Below are 20691 nucleotides of genomic sequence, written 5' to 3' on the forward strand. Positions count from 1 at the left end.
ATGAATGACATCAAACTGCGAAGACATCTAAGTTCATTTAAATCCACTGCGAATCCAAAAGCAACATGCCTGCTATGAACTCAGGCCTGAATGCTTCCCAACTGCTGAGTAAAATTATGGAAAACCTCTGGAATTTATTCTGGAACAGAACAGCCAACAAAGAACCCATGCCTAATATTCCATACTAACACGGCTCCATGCAATCACTCATAAAAAACTCATGTTATTTTTATTTGGATAGCTCACTTCTATTACAGCTTCATTCTATTTTCATTTTTGGGAAGCTGCTATTATTCACAGTTCTCCCTACACTTACTGTTCTAGTTTTCATATATTTGTGCCCAACAACTAGGGCACGAACTCCTGTTACACATTTTTACCAGCAGGGGACTGGTCCAGAATATATAATGTGGCCAATATAGGATGTGATCATCTCATTTGTTTGTGTTGTTCTGCCACTCTAGCTTAAATTTTTGTTACTTTCAAGACTTGCCCTCATTTTATATCAATGACAACTATTCAGAAGTTGACCCTTAAGCCACTTACTCAGTATTGTCAGCCCACTGATGAGATTTTTAAATGGACTTCTAACTTTTTCCTAGCATCATGTTCTTAGTTTTAGAAGTGAGTTCCCAAAATGCCTGTTTACACTTCACTGTTGTTCTTCAAATGTTTCTTAGAGCTTCTACTACCACTAAAAATCTCAGTGAGAAAGGAAGTAGTCTTGTAAGGCAATAAGCTGAACGTGAAGTCTTTTTTAATGAGTAGTATCTCTCTCATTGTTCCCTTGAATCCCCTACACATCCTCATCTCCAGACTATTTCTTTCTAATAAAGCCTCATGAGCTGAAAATATTATTCAGCTATTTTTTTTGTTTTCCCTTCATGACACATGTAATACATTGATAGTGCAACAGAAATAGCAGATGGCAATTTCGTGGGAAGGAAATTTCAAGCAAATTGCACTCCATATTTGCACACGTTTAAACACATGTATACGTAAAACCACATAGGTGCATGTACAGGCAGTAGAAGGACTCACATCCAGGGTTACCCATCTATCCCGTATGTCTCTATTTTCAACTGTTTTACAGCTGTGTCAAATCCTAACAGTTCCAGATGAAAAACCTATACTGAGCATCTGTCCATGTTGTGGGGTTGGTTTTTTTTGAAAACTTCAAGCAAAGATAAATCAGCTGGTTATGAATGAAGTTAGCAGAAACTAAGTTCACTAACGTGACATGGCAAATGCTAAACCTTGTACTCCACCTATTCACATTCAAGAGCTCTATTTACTGACATGTAAAGGAATGCAGTGCCTAATGCCTTTGAGGATGAGGGCAAAAATGCCTCAGCCTGTGTCACATCTGCCTACCCGCCTGTAAAGTGCCAATTTATCCAACTAGACAGGAGGAAAAGAAAAAAAATAGTTCCCAACCCTGCAGCAGGTTTAACGGCATCCCTGACAAAAGAAAGTTTAGGTTTAGCGTGGGTAACTTCTTGCAAAAGATAGTGAAAAGCACAGTATTTCAGCTACAATTCATGTCTGTAATACCAGACATCTGAAAGCTCTCCCTACCCTCACAGGCTGGTATTCTTCCCTCTGCAAGCCCGGCTTCCCATAGGGAGGCAATCTGTGTTTGTGGGACAGAGAAAATATGTGACATTTCTCAGAAAGGGAAATAGCCGTACACGTATTATAAAGTATCAGTAAAGAACTGGTCGAGTGCATGTGGGAAAAGTAGGTTGGAGAATAATAATGTAAGTGACATGTAATAAAAACAGGGCAACAAGCACAGGTATCAGCAGTCACAATTCACAAGTCTGCACAACTACAATTAGTTTAGCTTGAGCTTGCATTACTGTAACAGTAAGAACTTAGTGTTCTAGCAATTCTGTAATTAGACTACTATGGCACATTTAAATAAATAATGGCACAAAATTAAATGTACAAAAAAGGTGGTAAATAGGATAACTTTGTTCAACAATAATGTAAGAAAGTGTTCTAGTTCTACCTAATTATGCAAGACCCTACACAGAAATGTGTCCTAGTAAGTAGAGCTTGCTGGCAAAACTTCATCCAACCAGTCAGTTCTGCCAAACTCAAAACGCTTTACAAAATCAGGCCAGTTTTCTTAGGATGAAAAAAATAATTGCAGACAATTTAAAATTCTATGAACTAAGTGATTTTAATTTTTTTTGTATTATGTTGTATAATGAAAAGTCAACATCAAAACACTGTTTTAATTCTGCTGAAATAAAATACTCCAAATCACCAAAACCTCTCTTCCTTTCATCTGCTTTAGAAAGATTCTTCTCTTAATGTTTCATTTTCTCCAGAATTCTGAATTACATCATCTTTCCTGGATATTTTACACCTTTTGCACAGCCCTTGTAATAGATACAATGTTTCATACTTCACACTGTCTTCAGAGTGCCTCTTAGATTTCATGTGAAAAGTGTTGGCAGTGTTTTAAAATAAAGAAATGTATCAGAGGTGAACAACTAAAAATAAAACCTTACCTTAATTTTATGTTTGTACAGTGCTCTACTAGTCTAAAAAATTCCCTGAGTTTTACACAGATGACCTCCCTTAATAGGTAAGAAATGCAGCCCTTAAATAACCACGGTTACTCAAATCTCAAAGAGTTTTGATGGAAGTCTTACAAATTTTGTGTCGCACGGCAAATTGTTGAAGAAAAAAAAATCTAATAATGTAAGGAATTAAATAATGAAATGAAGACATTTAAGCTTCTCATTGAACTTGCATGAGTTCAGAAAAATATTGCAGCAAAACCTGCAAAGAAACAATGCACTGACTCAGTCTAATAACTAGTCTGACATACTAAGTTTCACACATGCAAAATAATTATTAAATGTAAGACTGTGACATTCTGCATGTGTGCTGTGTTCTTTCTAAACAATAAGGCTAAAAATGAGTAACAGCTACCTCAATCTGTCCAAGTGGATCACTGAACAACCAAGAGTTTTGACAGAGTTGTACACAAAACCCCACGGAATCACCGCATCCATGCTGGAAGGGACTTTTGGAGATGGTGAGATGAAACCTTCTGTTAAGAGCAGGGCATTAGGCTAAATTATCCAGGGCTCTCTGAAGCCAAGCCCTAAATAATTCCAGCTGACTCCACCTCTTTTCCAGACAGCCTATTCCAATTGTTCTCACGGTGAGGAGTTTCTTCCTTATATTTAGAACTTTCCCTGAAGCAACCTGTGTCCACTCCCTCTTTTCCCAGCCACTGTGGATCCAGGAGGAGAAGGTACATTCACCTTCTCTAACTACCTTTTAGTTACTGGAGGACTGTAACTAGATTCCTCCAAGTCTTTCCTTCTTAAACTCCTACAGCCTTTCTTCATATGTCAAGTCCTTCAACCACCTAATCATATCAGCGGCCCTCCACTGGACTGCCTCCAGTTTTTCAGTGAAGTAAATATTTCAGTCATCCCTCTGTAACACTCATGAAAAAGACCTGTTCTGCATATGGGCCGCTGGAAAGTATCAGACTGCACAATGAACAGAGGTTAGCTTCAGTAAGTCACCTGTAACAGTAATTTGTCTGTAACGTGCAAATCTTTAACTTTTGAAGCAGCAAAGTGAATGTTATACATTTATAATTTGGACTGGTTTATTTACCTATTTTTAAATTAGTGGAAAAATATTCTTGAAATGTAACTTTTTATACCAGTCTTCATTTTGCACTCATCTTTACAACTGTGATAAAGTTCTTGGCAAAGGCTCTGATGATTACAAGATGAAGAAACAAAAAAGTGTTGCTGTCAGGAATTTTTTGGACACAAACGGCAAATGTGGAAAATATCTTGCAATGTAGTTTCAAGAAGAATTTCCAGGAATATCACACTTCTTCAGTTCTGCAGATTTTAATATGAAACAAATTAAGTACTGCCAATTTACCTTTAATTTCATTTGAAATGAGCAGCTTGTTTTCTGTCTCCTCTTCTTCACACTCTTTGCTCTTTATGGAGTCCTTTGTTTGTAGTATTCCACTGAGAAAAATAAGACGTTCATTTTTTATTAATACATCATAAAAATCACTAAGCATGATGAAATTTCTTGCTAACAATGCTATTAACACACCAGGATTCCCACACAAGGGATGCTGTAGCATCATAAAATAAAAAAGAGTGGATCAAATTTCTAACTCCCACAGATGGTATGACTGCTGACCTAATTTTGCAATGAAGACTCAAGAGTAGTGTAGACTAAGAATACGTAAATCATATCAAGACATTTGACTTCATAACTGAAATTGGAAAATAACAAATGAAGGCAGCGGATGTGTCCACAGCAGTGGATGGGAAGAGTGAAGAATACACACATATCTGCATCTCTTAGAAAGCCTTACTGGCTCTCCAGGCCATTTACAGCAGCTGTCTGAAACAACACCTATGCCTTTTTCTCTGCCCAACCTTCATCTCCACCCTACCCCAACTCCTGTACTACACTGACACACTGCTGTGCAGCTCTTAATGATCCTACTAAAAATATCTGTATTCTTTTGTTACTGTTTTTGCATTACTTCTCATCCAGCTAAAGAAGCTGCTTTTTGCCTGCTGCCTGTGGCTGCTCCCTCGGCTTTGCCAGCTGAAACATTTGAAAAAGGGACTGCCTTCAGAAGAATTTGGCAAAGGAGGTGGAAATAAGAGAACTTCTCAAAGGGGGGTGAGTGTATTTGCATCTTAAAGTGAGCCCCTGGGAAGTTCCTTTTCAAATCCTGTCCTCCGAACCATCCCCAGCCTGGATTCTTACGGAGAGAAAGCTCATATGAACTTGTTAACATTATGCATCTATTTATTTCCTTCTGCTTTTAAGAACTTGAAAACACTGTTGGCCCAATCTCACTAAGCCACCAGAGATGCAGAGCTCTCAGATATACTAAGCACATAATGAACATTTTCTAAAAACAGGCACCAGACAGAATGATTTTAAAGTTAAGGCTACAAGAAAGCCCATTACGTGAACTCATGCTTTACTATCTACCAGAGAAGCAGCTGACAAGATAAGAAGCCAAACTAGAGCTAACACCTTGCTACACATCAAGATCAGCTAATCTCAAAACATAAATCAATGTAAGAAACAGACCTGTTAGATTCCATTGTTTACATTTATACTATTACATGCAATTTATATACTAAATACTATTTATACTATTCAATACAAGTAAGCATTTGGGAATAAATCAGCTGAGAACGCCAAGTTCACTAACATGAATAGAAATATGTTTAACACAATGGTGCAAAACAAACAAAACAGAGGAAAATCCAGCCTTTGTAGTATGGTAGGACACAAATAATGATGGTACGAGAAGCCACATCAGTGGAATGCAGACAGTGGGCATGCCTCCTTGTGCCACAACGGACTTCTCCACAGTACCTTCCTCAGACATATCACCTGCATTTCCTCACTTAAAAATTACTTTCCTAACCTCCACAAACACAGAAAACTTCTGAAGTAAGACGCTACAAAGTAGGGCAAGTAATTGTGAAGCCAAAATAAATTATTATTGTAATTCAACATATGGAAGACAGATCACCAATGCCTGTGAGGAAACATGGATCTTCCTATTTTCCTGAGGACAATTTTCATAGTAACATACATCCAGAAATTTTAACTCACTAGTTAAATACAATATAGTATAATGAATTCAAAATTTGGGGTAAGGGGTTGGAAGATAAATTGCTTTTTCCTTTAGGAGGTGGTATCGTTTTGAGTGTCCACCTTCCTGCACTGTAAATATTTCCAGAAGGGAATTCCTATTACAGTGAAACTCTATCTGAAGATAGTATAAAGATAATTTCAAATTAAAATTGAGTATATTGTAAGCATGTAATTTTTATCTTGAATTTTAATCTCAGGAACATTCCAGAGAGACAGACTGTGGTTTACACACATATTTTTGTAACTCAAAATTTTTTAGTGTAACTCTCTGTACACGCAGATATCTCTTACAAGTAATAAAAAAAAAAAAGGAACTGGAGATTAATTGAGTATCACTTTGAGTTAACACAACAAAATAAATCTCATGGTTGGGTTTGTATGTGGTTGGTTCCTCAGTAAACATAAGATTACCTGGAATATGAAGGTTTACACAACTCCGCTGAAGTCAAACATAATTAAATCCACACTACATGCTCAGCAGCTAAAGAGCACACAAGGATATGAATCTATGTCTTCAATTATGCATATGTACTTTGAATACACATCTAAAAAGATCCACTGGGTATTGCAATAACCAGATGCTCAATATTTTATAACTCTAGCAGTTCATATCTACGTAATGTTGTGAACATTATTTTTCATGCCTTTTTCAAAGGAAGTTTATTCAACTACAAGTCGGCTCTGACTAAGCTAGATACATAAAGAATGTCAAAAGAATGTCAAAAGCTAGATGTTAAAATGCAGATAGTCACTCATGTATTCAAACCATTCAAACAAACTGCAAAGCCTCTTGGTAGTTCAAAGTTGGCATCAGGTTGTTATTCTCTTAATGAAAACACCTCAATATGAAGCACTGGCACAGGCTGCCCAGAGAGGTTGTGGAGTCTCCTTCTCTGGAGACTTTCAAAACCCGCCTGGACACGTTCCTGTGTGGCTGCCCTTGGCCCTTGGGGATCCTGCTCTGGCAGGGGGGTTGGACTAGATGATCTCTAGAGGTCCCTTCCAACCCCTGACATTCTGTGATTCTATGATCCCCATCAAAACACCGAATTGTATCTTTTTAGTTTCAAAGATAGCCTGTTTATACCATCAATATTATTTTCCACTGTAAGCTTGGAAACTATCTCATGTCATTTTTTGCCAAAAAGATACTCCAAATCCTGAGAGTTAGGAAACTGCTTTTCATTTTTAAATGTATGTACATATTTGTACATATACAATAACATATTTTTCCACAGAGGTAGGGCAGTACACTCTCAACTTCCAATAATTTCTCTGACTTCTGTTATTTTCCTCACCTCTCTGATATGTATTTCCCAGTTCTTAAACACATTGTGACATTCCTTCATCCTCTGTTTCTAATACAAAAACAGCTGAAGAACTTCTATCTCCTTCCCCCCAATTGCAAGAGTTCCATGAACAGATCACTGTACTGCATTGCCTGGTAAGTTGCATTTTGAACTGACCTGACTCCCAACAACCCAGACTTGGAAAGGAACTGATACTTACCCAGGTGCCTTCTTTTCTTTCACATCACATAACAGGGGCTTCTTGCAAGGAGATTTACTTTCTGCATCTTCCTGCTTAGTTGCTTCTGGTACAGTTTTCCCAGATGATCGACTGTGAGCCGAAGATTTCACACCTACGTGACCAGGGCTGGGGCACTTTCTGTCACTGTTTAAAACAAATAAAGTAAATGTTTAAAACTGAAAGGAGCTGAGTTGTTGTTCAACTTACTCTCTCTACAGGTAAAAAGTCATTAGTGTAACTGAAGATACACAAGGTTTTTGTTTGTTATTTTAAGAAATACACAAGTTGTTTACTTGCCACTAACAAAACAATATGCCCAGGATTTTCAGATCAAAGGTAAACGTTTAGGCAATTCAACAGGAACACTTGCCTAATGTTATTTTTGTTAATAAGCTATCCACTTCAAGCATTTGTAACACAAGAAATCCTTGAAGCAACATTTTCCTCCTATCCCTTCTCTCCCTTCCATGACATATCACTGTGCAGCCAGGACCATTTAAAAATGTTATGCAGTCTCTGAATTGGAACAATGAAAAGAATAGCCCTTGACACAGTTCCTGCTGCAGTGAACAGAGCCCAGACTGCTACTGGCTTCACTGGGATGGTACCCAGACTACCTGCCAAAGTGTAATTAAGTCACTTCAGATTTATGATCCTACATTTATAAGAATAATCAAACCAGGCAGTCCTTTTTGACAGCTGAATATTTTGGTTTTTAAGGTATGAGGCTGAAACTATCTCTGAGAATGTAGTTTAAAATTCCATGTATTGAAAATATGTGGTCAGTACAGTGGGATCTTGAAATCCTCACTACAAACACTTACATTTTCACATTTACATTAATGTAGCCCTTGAAAAGAATGGAAAGCCTCTCTTCCTCTCCTCCTTAAATTCTCTACATATCCCCACAGCCCAAAATAAACACAGGAGTTGGTATCCACGATTTCCGATAGAAAATCATCATCTGAGAATTATCTTTGGATCACATCCCTTTAGTTTTCCCAGTGCTCCTGCTTGAAGCTTCAGCTACAGACTTTAGCATCATTCTTGCAACACCCAGTCCCAGTAATTTCACTTCCCACTCCCACAATAACAACAGGATTTATAGTGGTTATTCTCCAAAGAGTAACATTAATTTACAGTCAATAAATTCACAGAATCACAGAATTGATGAGACTGGAAAAGACCTCTGAGATCATCAAGTCCAGTCTATGTCCCAACACCACCACACTGGCCAGACCAGGGCACTAAGTGCCACATCCAGCCTCTCCTTAAACACCTCCAGGGACGGTGACTCCACCACTGCCCTGGGCAGTGCATCCCAATGCCTGATCAATTCAATAACTCTGCAAGTAATAAAACCACAAACAAGTAATTTTCTTAAGTGAAACCAACTCATAAACAATCCATTTTAAATTCCAATTAAACACTTAATAGTCTAGATAGTTACACTGAAGATGAAACAGAACTCTTGTTAAAGTCATACACAGTAAATCAGTACCAGCCTCTACAGTTCAGTGACCTTCTCAGTAAGCACTGATGAAACCATTTCTTCCCTGTAAATGAAAATGCAGATAAACAGGCAGGCCTTTCTAAAACAATTCAGCCATTACACAACTACAAACTATGTTGCAGAACACCGAAATACAGTACTGCTCTTAGTCGCGCACATCATCGCTTTGATCGTAATTACTTGATTACAGGAGAGGTGGATCTTTCACTCGCTTCCACTTTTCTGTTTCTGGGGACAGGACTGGCTGGAGGCATCTCCCCACTCAACCGGTCAGGCAAGAGGCTTTCTTTGTTCAAGTTCATCTCTGAATACGGGCAGCTGACTGCACTACAAGTTGAAGAAGAGAAATAACTCCTCATTATCAGACACTTGATTGACTTCGCTCAGTTCAAATGAAGTGACAACAGAGACCAGTTTTCTAGAACCATATGCAATCAATTAATATAAAGGGGAAAAAACGCAGTAAGTCATCATACTTTAAAATGTTAATAAATCTGCTCATAAAAACCCTCAATCTGAATGTTTTTCGCACTTCCTTTTGACAGCAACTTATGTAAAAGAAATTGCAATAATTTATATTACAGCATATATTCAGGAAAACTACTTCATGAATGTTTAGCCTGTTCTCTCACATCTTTAATGGTATTTTACATAGAACATACACAATGCCTTTCATGATACCCACACACAATCATTTCCCATGGTTATTCTACCTGCAAAGGAGGGTATTCCTATTATGTGATGTCCACCAAGAAGCTGGATTGCAAGGGCAGAGTATAAGGAATGCCTCTAACTGCAGTGCCTGCCTTATCTTTGCAAACGCCGTTTTGTGATATTCCATCCACAGACTGTGGTATTTTCACAGTCGTTCCTATCATTCAGCACTCCCTGTTTCACTATGCTCCAACTAGAGAAAGAGAGAATTTGACACTGCACTTTGAAAATGACTTGTAGATATTCCTGTGACAAATGTGGAAGTCGTACCTCCCAGAAGAGGTAGGAAAGGAAAGAACAGAAACACAAAAATGCACTGGGCTGAACTAGGAATTTGTCTTTAGGAGACTGCGATGCAATGTTCAGGTAGTTAGTCAAGCTGTATGCTCAGACTTCAAAAATAATATCCCATATTCTGAAAGGCATATATGTGCCACAACAGTGAGTAACAAAATGCTCAGATTCCAAACCTCTAGGATACAGGAGAGATTGTAGGAAACATAATGCTCTATTTATGGCTCATGAGCCATGACACTAACTATAATCTAAAATCAGGCTTTCCTACTCACCTGTATTATCATCAGGACCCCTGCAACAGTAAAATGTAAAAAATCGGTTTCCTGGGATTTCGTTTATTTTCTCAGGAATATAACTACTGCCTTTCCATAAACTACTGCAATGTTGCATTTGTTTCACTCATTGTTACATGCATGATTTTCTAACAGAACTGTCTAATATAAGCAAGTCTACCTGGTCAGTCACATGCCCTGGCACCTCCAAATTACAAAAACAACCAAGAGATTTCATTATCATGTTCATTTTACAAAGTACAGGATAAAAAAAGCCCTTTTATTCAAAATATGCCATACACTCTCCTTTTCTTTTACTGGTGAACAGGATTTGGATTCAGTGTCTATGAATCAACCCCTACCATAAGATTGGATCATTATTAGTAATATAATTTTGGTCTTAGCAACATCACAAAAAGTGGTGGAAGTTAACATTTCTCTCAGCACTAGCATAAAAGAGAAAAAATTCCTTAAGTATACACAGGCCAAGTCAGTCAGTCCTTGCTGGGGCTGTCAGCACAGTCGTCCAACAGCACGGCTGGTTTTGTCAGTTGGTTCATTTGAAAACAAGACCTTATCAACTTTTTTTTTTTTTAAATCCTTGTACAGCTGTGCTGAACCTGAATTATGGAGGAAAAACATGCCAGGAGAAAATGATTTCTGCTTTTCTAACCAAGATGAAATCCCCGTTTAAGGCCATCCCAAGCAGATAGTGTTGGGCAGCAGCCTGTACAAGTGTTTTCAAGGGACCTAACAGTCATCCCAGAGGTGCTACACTGAGCAGCTGTCTTTCCCTTCTTCTGAGGAAGTGCATGGTAGTCCCCGAACCTCCTCTGAGATGCAGGCACTGAAGTTTTTTGCCCTGAGAACCCTCATATAAAAAGTTCAAAGAATAAGATATAGCCAAATGGGTAGCTGCACTCTAGAGCACTGCATTTGAAATAGAGTATTTTTTTATTAATGAAAATATTTTGAATACATGGAACAGAATATACAAAGAAAAAAGAAAAAATTTAACTTTTATTTCTAATTTCTCTTAAGCAGAATTAGGCATTTCATTTTAGATTTATTTATATACCTACACTCACATTTAATTTTCAACCTATTGGTTTTGTCTATCTTAGGACTAGCCTCTGCCAGACATCTTAAAAGAAAAAAAAAAAACATGCACTGAAAGATGGGGAAGAAAAGAGGAATACCAGAAAAAGAGGCGAAGTTATTTTATATTCTTAATTTTTTAGATTGCTGCCTCTGTCACAATGATATCCCTTTTCCCTTTCAAATGAACTACAAGGTGAAAGACACAGGCTTCTATTCAGAAAAAGCTTTAAAGGAGCCAATGCTAATGGGATTTAAGTTCTTGCTGTGACAAACTCATACCACTGTGATGAAATACAGTTATCAGAAACTCAGGAATATTTTGGTTAATCTTAGATCTGTCATTGCTATAAGGCAAAACATGCAATCTTCTTTTGGTTTCTTAAGCTCACAGGGGTGTTTTGAGGCTTAGAGTTTTTAAGCAGTTAGAGGGTTGTCTAAACACTACCAATACAGTATTTAACTTCAGCTGTGTATTATTAAACAAGCCTTCGACCACAAGAAATCTGACAATACAATCTAATCTCCAGCTGGTCTTACGTTTAACAGCACCACTAAAGCCTCAAAATTCAGTGCTTCATTAGAACTTGCCTGTTTATATGCTGCCTTTTCATTTAGCATCTCCTGGAAACACAAGCTGAATGGCAATTTCAGTCAACGATAGTTATAATGTTAATGATGCTTTAGAATACTAGATTCAGATGAGCTTTTCATTGTAATTAATCATTCAAGTTGCTGTATCACTTTTAAAAAACTTGTGATAGTTCTTTGATGTTACTATTATTCGGGGCAACAAAAAGAATCCTCAAGGTTTCCACTGGTAGCTTTCTTGTAACAAAACACAGCATGAATCAACCTGTGTATGAGTTACATAGCTTCATATCAAACAGTAAATCCTCCTGCATCTCAGTGCCTCCAGCCTTCAGTTCAGTTTAACTGGTCTAATACAAAGAATAAAAAATTAATCTTTTATTGCTACATAATAGAAGTAATCAATTTATACAGGACTAAGTTTTAAAGACAACTCATCACAAGGGCTTAGGAGTCTTGATACTTAGGATACTTAATATTAAATTAGGGGTTTTAATTCTTCTGTCAATTTAAACCTGGATTTCCGCTCCAGCTTGCAGTTTGCCTTAACACACTATTTTGAAAACAGATGTTCAGAAGCCAATTTCCAGAATGGTCAGATGTCTTTGACTTGGGGGTACCAAGGTCTGTCAGAGGCACGAGGAGCATGGCAAGAAGCGGAAGCAGCAGCAGGTACCCAATTTGAAACCGCTGCCATATACATCTGACAGGGCTGTAACATCCTCCAACACCGCTTCACAGCTTTAAAATCAATCCAACATGAAGATACTCAATCACCATCTGAGCTGCTTCAGCAGGCTCAACCCACATTTCAGTAAACAACTATTCACATTAATACCACCCGACCCTTCCCACACAGAAGAGTAATCAGCCACCTCTGAATGCTGATGAATCAACACGAGCTATCTGAAGTACGCTTTGCGTCCTACTGACACGGCAGCACAGCAGCTGGCAATATGCGTGTCCGTAGCGCATTGTTCTGAGGAAAGGGAGCCACTCTTCTCAGAGTCCTGCACAGGCTGAGTAAAAACTGAGCATTAAAATAAGCTTTTGTTTTAATCAAATCTGGAAAGATCAATAAAGGAAAAAATCCAACACATCAGTTGTTACTTCCTGTATACCATTCTGAATAATTTCTGGGATCACAGGCCTGGGATTTTCAAGTCAACAGAGGCTTTACATAACCATCCCTTTCCAGAACTGTCTGAGCAAACAAAATTACCAAGATAGCACATCCCAGTTGCCGTTACTCTGCAAGTGCTCTACCATCACTCTCATCATCTACCTCTAAGTAAGTTTACACACATATTTTTCTCCTCTAAAGTTCAAGGGTAGTAAGAAAAACTCACATGGGTGGGCATGGACCTTAGTGTTCACTAGACATATGGATATGCTCTGACCTTCTAGTACTATGCAAAGCTTCTGAAGCACAGAGCACAGCTGGTTTACTCAGCCTTAGCTACACTGAACAGCAGAAGAGAATATAAGCCAGCATTCTTTCCTAACCTAAAGAAGAGTAAAGTGGTACTCTGTTTGGTAAAAGAAAGTTAATATTAAAGTATTTTTAGATATATATTATTAGCCTTTATGACGGCTTGGAATGTTTTGTGAACCTGTGTGAAGCCACAGCTAAACCTCCTGGTTAGCTGTACTGCTTGGAAATGTTACAAAGCCCAGCTCCTCACTGCCTTTCAGGCGCAGGTTATTGCCAAGCACTGCCAGGGGATGAGGCTGTATGCCAGCTCCAGAAAAATTCACCCAGATTTGCTCAAACTATCTTCTTTGATGGGTGAAACAAATCGATTTGACTTACTGATGGATTAGATTTTTCTAGAGCAGCTCATGTCCAGAGGACCACATCTGCTGGTAGTGATGCATGACTAGTAAGAAATCTCCAGCAAAAAGGTCCTAACAACATCCAGAAGATGCATTCTTTTCTTCTGCTGAAGTCTTGTCAAGTGATATCTTTATTTCAGTTGACTTTATGAAAACATTTTTAACTAGTCTGGAAACAAGTGATACAAATGTTCTCTTTCACAACTGAAAACGCATGTTTATCATCAAAGCATTCTTTTTTTGGAGAAAGCTGCTTCAACAGTCTAAACTGACTCAAGAATAGCTTTGTCCTTAGCATTTGACCTTACATAAAAGATAACATGAAATTTGAAAATAGTATCAAGATCAGGCAAAAATTACTTCAGCAGCCACTGAATGAACAGATTCGACATCCCACTGAGCTGAGGTTTGCCACGTCCCTGTGCTGTGTTTCTCTTAGAACACAGCCTCCATCACGGCACATTCAGTTCACTTGAACTTACACATAAGACATCTAAAGTTTCTGGTAAAAAACTTTATTCATGAAGAGTTGACTCAGAACACTAATGACATGTTTACAACTGATTGTTTTCCATTACTGCTTCAACTTAAAAATTATTGCATGCATTAAACACCAGAGAGCATACAACTCATTACAAACATGCAATGTGCATAATGCTAATAACCTGCACACTAATCTCAGTCTCAGCGGAGCAGCAGAAAACTCTAGATCAACTGGTGCTAGATAGCAAGCCCTTATTAATATCAACTTTTCCAAAAAGTAAATGGTTTAACCCCACCACATAATTAATCACCGAGGCATTCATCTGGCTCCAAAGGAACAAGCTCTCAAAATGATTTTAAATTATCATCTTTTCTGCACACAGGCATTTATTCTGTAGATAGACGTTGTACCTCAACATGAAAAAAAAAAAGATAAGCATGGCTAAATACATTTCAAGGTTGCCAAGATAAAAGAGCTAAGGGACTGCTACCTGACATGGATAATGATACCAATTTCAAAATGTCTTTGTTAATTCAGGAAAAAAGTGATGGTACAACATCAGAATTTTTGGGTTGACTTGGATCCACAAGTCTGTTGACTCCAGATAAATAATAAATCTCATTATTTTATTCAGAAATGATCAAGAAAAAACAACAACTACAGCACAGAGGGAAATCAACAGTTAGCGAGTAAGGTATTTAATAGTGTTAATTTATTTGTTAGGAAACAGAAAATACCTCTTATTATGAACAAAATCTCTTCTGTTTTATTTTTATCCCCTAGAACTATGAGTTAATGTGCAAACAGTAGAATTGCTAAGACCACAGTAAAAGTAAACCACAATAGATTGTCATGAGTTTGTTTCTTTTCTTAATATTCAGGATGAGTAGTTATAACATATCTCAATACCACCGAAAATCCTGTAATAAAAGCAAAGGCTCCATGAACTAACTACACACAGAGCTCTTACTCATCTCTTCCCTGTGTAGCATTAGACATTTTAGTGCTCATGTTTATGGGGAGAGACCATAAATTTAATTTTTTTCTGACGCATTTCTTTACTCTACAGCCTCTGCTGTAGGTAGGATAGCCTTTCTTTCAGCAAAAGTTGCATTTTGCACACTGAATGCATAACAACACACTGAGTTTTGCTGGCAGGTGTCTTTGCTAGGGATGAGTCAGGACTTCAACCAGTGCTGATACACCATCAAAACCTCACAGCATGATTCTAGTCAACGGGATGTAATTCCCTCACCAAAACCATGAAAAGATTGCAGAGCTAACTCATGGATCATGGTAGTTTTATAATATACTTAAAAAACATGAATAGACAAATAACCAAAAAGCAATCCTCTAACGATATGAGAACAGAAAGCACAAATTGATATAACATTCAAGCATTGTATGACTGTGCAATGGAAAAATTCCAAGAAAAATTCTGGAAGCTCTAATTTGCAAAAAGGTAATAGGATGATACCTATGATACTTAATACTCAAATTAATATAGAAACATAGAATCATAGAATATTCAGGGTTGGAAGGGACCACTAGGGATCATCTAGTCTAACTCCCCTGCCAGAGCAGGATCCCCTAGGGCAGCCACACAGGAACGCGTCCAGGCGGGTTTTGAAAATCTCCAGAGAAGAAGACTCCACAACCTCTCTGGGCAGCCTGTGCCAGGGCTCTGTCACCCTCACAGGGAAGAAGTTTCTCCTCATGTTGAGGTGGAACTTCCTGTGTTCCAGCTTAAACCCATTATTTCTTGTTCTATTACTGGGCACCACTGAGAAGAGATTGTCCCCTTCCTCTTGACACCCACCCCTCAGATATTTATACACGTTAATAAGGTCCCCTCTCAGCTGTCTCCTTTCAAGGCTGAACAGCCCCAGGTCTCTCAGTCGCTCTTCATAGGAGAGATGTTCAAGTCCCTTAATCACCCTTGTAGCTCTCCATTGGACTCTCTCCAGTAGGTCCCTGTCTCTCTTGAATTGGGGAGCCCAAAACTGGACACAGTATTCCAGGTGTGGTCTCACTAGGGCAGAGTAGAGGAGGAGGAGAACCTCCCTAGCCCTGCTGGACACACTTTTCTTAATGCACCCCAGGATCCCATTGGCCCTCTTGGCCACAAGGGCACATGGCTGTCCCATGGGCAACTTACTGTCCACTAGGACTCCAAAGTCTTTCTCCATGGGGCTGCTTTCCAGCAGGACATCCCCTAATCTGCACTAATGCCTGGTTATTCCTCCTCAGACGTAGGACACTTGTCCTTATTGAACTTCATGAGGTTATATAACATTATAACAATATATAACATTAACTGTATGTCCTTTACTGAAATGTTCAGGATCCACCTCATACTGTAAATACTTTAAAAATAATAAAATTGTAAATGTTTCCCAATTACTTTGTCATTGCCTCTCTGTGCCCCCTTCCATTCTCCCATGCTTTCCCTACGACACTTGTCCCCTAGGACAGCTTAGGATGTCCACATTTCTGTATTGTATTTCAGAAGGTGTTCAACAAAAGCATCTTTAAAAAACATTAGGTATAAACACCAAGTTGTTCAGGCTGTCATTTGGGAATTATGTCAAACAGAATTTCCTTCTTAGCATTTTCCAAGCCAACAAGTAAATCTTCACTGCTACCAATCAAGCAGAAAAAAACTATCCAAGCTGTAATAAAATCAGTGGCCTCTATTTCAAAAGGTTCAAGAGTTATTGTTTTATACATATCTATCTGCAACATTTTGCAATCTGAACAGCAAGCCCAGGAATCCTCATAGGAACAAAATACAGAGTAACTGAATCTACCAATTGTGACAAAAAAATGATGTTCGACAACTCTTATCTCGGCACACCCTGGTGAAATGAAGTTACAGATTGCTAATGTTTATTTCAGCATGCTCACCATGGCAACTGAAATCATTGCATATTTAGGTTTACAAGATTTCTTACTTTTTGCCAGCTTGGATTGTGAACAACAATTAAAAAAATGCACACGCACACATAACTCATTTGAAAGAATATTACAATTTCATAGCACATACCTATGATGGCCGATATGTCTTGCTCTTTTAATGTGCCCAACTCCTTTACATCCTGCTGTGGGACACCCTCCATGCTCTAAAGCTTCCACTAATTCCAAGGGACCTGCATGTCAGGGGAAATTACATGGGAGATTAAAAAAAAAAATGTATCCAACCCTTAAAAGTTATACAAACATGCAGGAATACCAGAGTAACACAGTAAACATGAAGAAGTAAGTAAACAAAACCTAATTTTAAAGTATTTTAAAAATGCATTCTGCAAAAGCATAATGGAGATTCACACAATCTAATCCACTGAAGAAATAACTTTATTCTGTGTAAGTAAATCTCTACAGGAGAGTTACATCTATATAAAGAACACAAATCTTGGAGAAGCTCCATGACTTCAAATTTCTCTCCTATTGACTACACAGTTGGAACCTGGCTTTTTTGCCAGAGCACAAAGTAAGTTATGCTACTGTTCCTGAAGATCAGGATCTGCTTGTGGTGGGTACTGAATTCCAGTTTTAGCTGTAGTTTTCCAGTGAACACAATGAGAAAAGAAAGGCTGAGAACACTACTGAAAAGAACAAGCCATCAGGAGATTTTTGTCATTTTTAGTTATCTGAATTGATGAGTCTATCTGATTACCATCAACCTGTAACAATGACGCCCGCAGACACATTAAAGCATGCAGCTGTCAAAACTAGCTTTGACACTCAAACACAGTATATAACCCATAGTTTCAGAGCAAGGGAGAGGAAGACTTAATCCAGTACATGAAACTGAGAAAATCTGCTGCACTTCTGCAAATGAACTGTCTCTCTAGTATTGGCTTTGCTTGAAAAGTACGTGAACTTGTACCTCCCCCTACAGATAACAATCCTGACATAAAAAGGTCTATTTAAATGAATTTTCCCAGAGGAAAGATAAGATTCTTGTTGGCAGATAGATAATGAAAGACACAGAAATATTATGCGTAATTAGTACGGCCCAAAAGCATTTTTAATAAACGTTCCAATTACATTAACATTACAACACTATGACCACACAAGTCTGAAGGCTTCTATAGGCTTTAAAATGGTGTCACATATGTGAGAAAAGGGAATTCTATCTTTTCTACCTTTATACAGAATTGATGCCTGTAACGTACCAAGTTAGCGGACTCAGAGGAAGAATTAACTTACTATGGGCACTTTCATAAAGGGAACTCGTCTCACTTTGATTTTGCGCAAACTAGTTCCCTACAATGTTCTCTCTTCACTCAAAAAATTAAAACTCTCTGAAAATGTAATTTTTAAAAGTTGCAACTAGCTATCCATATTTATGCAAGAAGCTGCTGCTTGTGTCACTGTGGAACGATATTAAAATCAACATCAATACATGGTTCATAATTCCTTAACTGCTATCAAAACGGTCATAATCCATTATGTCAACTTTATGACATCTTAAGAGAAAATATTATGAATACATAAATACTGGGAGTGTAAGACCGTTACAATGATAGCTCTAGACTACTATTGCTAACATCGTGCATCTTTGAAACCAAGCTTCTGGTGTTAAAGACAGGCATCTGGACCACATCCTTAAAAGGACTATCTTACTGACTGAGGAAAAAATATTGTGTCTTGCAAAATATTTTCCTTCCTCCTTCTGAAACCTTCTGAAGTGCACTTTAACTTACTTGAAAACAGTATTTTTTTAATATTCTATACTCTGTACCATATTCTACACCATATTCTATGGTAATAACACAAACTCATACTGTTGGAAGAATATATTGCTCAGTAATCATCCTATATTAATTGTATTTGTGCAGTTAATTATTCTTTTTTTGTTTATCAGATGGTCACTTTCTCTCCTGTTACAACGTCCATCTCTGGTTCTGCAGCTGAACTCATACCAAAAAGCCATTTCCACCAGTCACACGCTAAAAGAGATGAACAGTTCCTCCCACACCACCACCTAGAAGAGACGATGTGTTGCATGTGATTTGCACCTGTATTTTGTTTCTTTTAATGTCTGCAACAAAATCAACTTAGGCATTTTATGCTCCCGCTGAGGCTACGTTTTTTCATTTTTGTTGGGTTTTTTTCAATCTCAGGTAACACAAATATCACAAGCTAATCTTTTGCCATTTCATCCAGTTTTTATTCATGTGCCCACAGACTGCTCTTCCCCAGTGGACTGTTCCTTCATTCGTACAAGGATGCACATCACAGATTAAGAAGCAGATATGCAGCACCCTATCTTCTGCTCACTACTCACTTTGTGCTTTGGCACTCAGGGCACTCTATTCAGCTTTTGCTTTGAAAGCAGAATGACTAACTTCCTAACAGGCAGCTATCACTGTACCTATGGAGTGCTCAGAAAACTAATGAATATACTCTGATCACGCTCTTGATTGGAAACTTTTCTTCTTGACATTTTAGAGATGCTGAACTGAGGCACAGGTAACATGTTCACACAATCTGTGTGTGCCTTACCCCACTTATTTTACATTTAATTTTTTCAGAGTACTTTGCATGGCTCAGCATTTCTTATTTTCCAAGCACAGCTCTTTCTGGTCTCAGTTACAGCTGTGAGTTACATTCAGCACTTGTGGTTCTTGTGCATACAGACAAACACCATATTTCCATTACAGTAAGTGTCAATAAAGCTATCTACTAAAAAGTGATTAACTACTGTCTGTTGATTTTGCACTAAATGTCACATTTACATTTTTTTGCATATCCTAGTTGCTACTCTTCCTTTATGGCACTGGCAGGGAAGAAGATAGCATGGTACACGTGCTTTTAACATTGTTAAATTATAATGCGATTTCTCTTACTAAGTGGGGGCTGAAGAGGGTGTCCAGTTTTCGTACACCAGCCTGCAGGATGGATATCAGGGCTATCTACATCGGTCCAATAATCATAAATACTATCCCAGCCATCAAAATGGACCTAAAATCAAAAAGGAGAACAATGCATTTTAGAACAGAAAAATTCTCTAAAAAAATCAGTTTTCCTACGTAATCTCTAAAAACTACAGTATGTCCATTAGAGAAGGTACTTTAAGAGAATTACCAACGTTACATAGAAAATACACGCATGTTAGATTCTGGACATGGTCATACTCTCATTGAAGTAAAGAGAGTGGTGTCATTTGGTTGTGTCTTGCAACACCAGGCTCAAAACCCAGGAATAAAGCAGGCAAGTTTAAGTGTCACATTAATACTAAACTAAGCCTGAATTACTATCTTTTTTTTAATATCCTGTTCCACTAGGATTTAATAATAGCAGAGCAGTAATCAAAGGCCTAAAAACCTGGCATTTACTCATAAAAAAACAAACAACCCTTCCCCCCACATACATGTAACAGTTTTATTAAAACTGGACCATAGAAGAGTTGAAACTGAAGAGAAAATGAAGCATGTGACTTCACAGAAAACCACCTGTATGAGCTACACGTCATTATTTTTTAGGTGAAAGTTAAGTATCTTCAAATCTTACTTGACCTCTCTGGTAGTAAACAGAACGTGCGCATGTGGATACATGCACACACAGATACATACAGAGCTCTTTCAACGTTCGCTACAGAGTCAAATTACCAGCCTGGAAACTACAAATCCTGTTATTTTAGTAAGTTAGACTGG

The 20691-nt window shown here is 38.0% G+C and overlaps 1 protein-coding gene across 1 annotated transcript in view; it reads right to left on the reverse strand.

The window, feature by feature from the left end:
- Positions 1 to 20691, reverse strand: part of LOC104279255 (lethal(3)malignant brain tumor-like protein 3) — a gene marked incomplete at its 5' end in the record, with an annotated part of 30368 nt that overhangs the window by 4943 nt on the left and 4734 nt on the right. Inside the window, 5 exons of the mRNA XM_009876463.1 lie at positions 3931 to 4022; positions 7204 to 7368; positions 8918 to 9064; positions 17076 to 17178; positions 19885 to 19999. Of these exons, the coding sequence (XP_009874765.1) occupies positions 3931 to 4022; positions 7204 to 7368; positions 8918 to 9064; positions 17076 to 17178; positions 19885 to 19999 (622 nt within the window). The remainder of the gene's footprint in view (positions 1 to 3930; positions 4023 to 7203; positions 7369 to 8917; positions 9065 to 17075; positions 17179 to 19884; positions 20000 to 20691) is intronic.

This window comes from Apaloderma vittatum, unplaced genomic scaffold (genome assembly GCF_000703405.1).
Source record: "Apaloderma vittatum isolate BGI_N311 unplaced genomic scaffold, ASM70340v1 scaffold25729, whole genome shotgun sequence".
In the NCBI taxonomy this organism is placed as follows: domain Eukaryota; kingdom Metazoa; phylum Chordata; class Aves; order Trogoniformes; family Trogonidae; genus Apaloderma; species Apaloderma vittatum.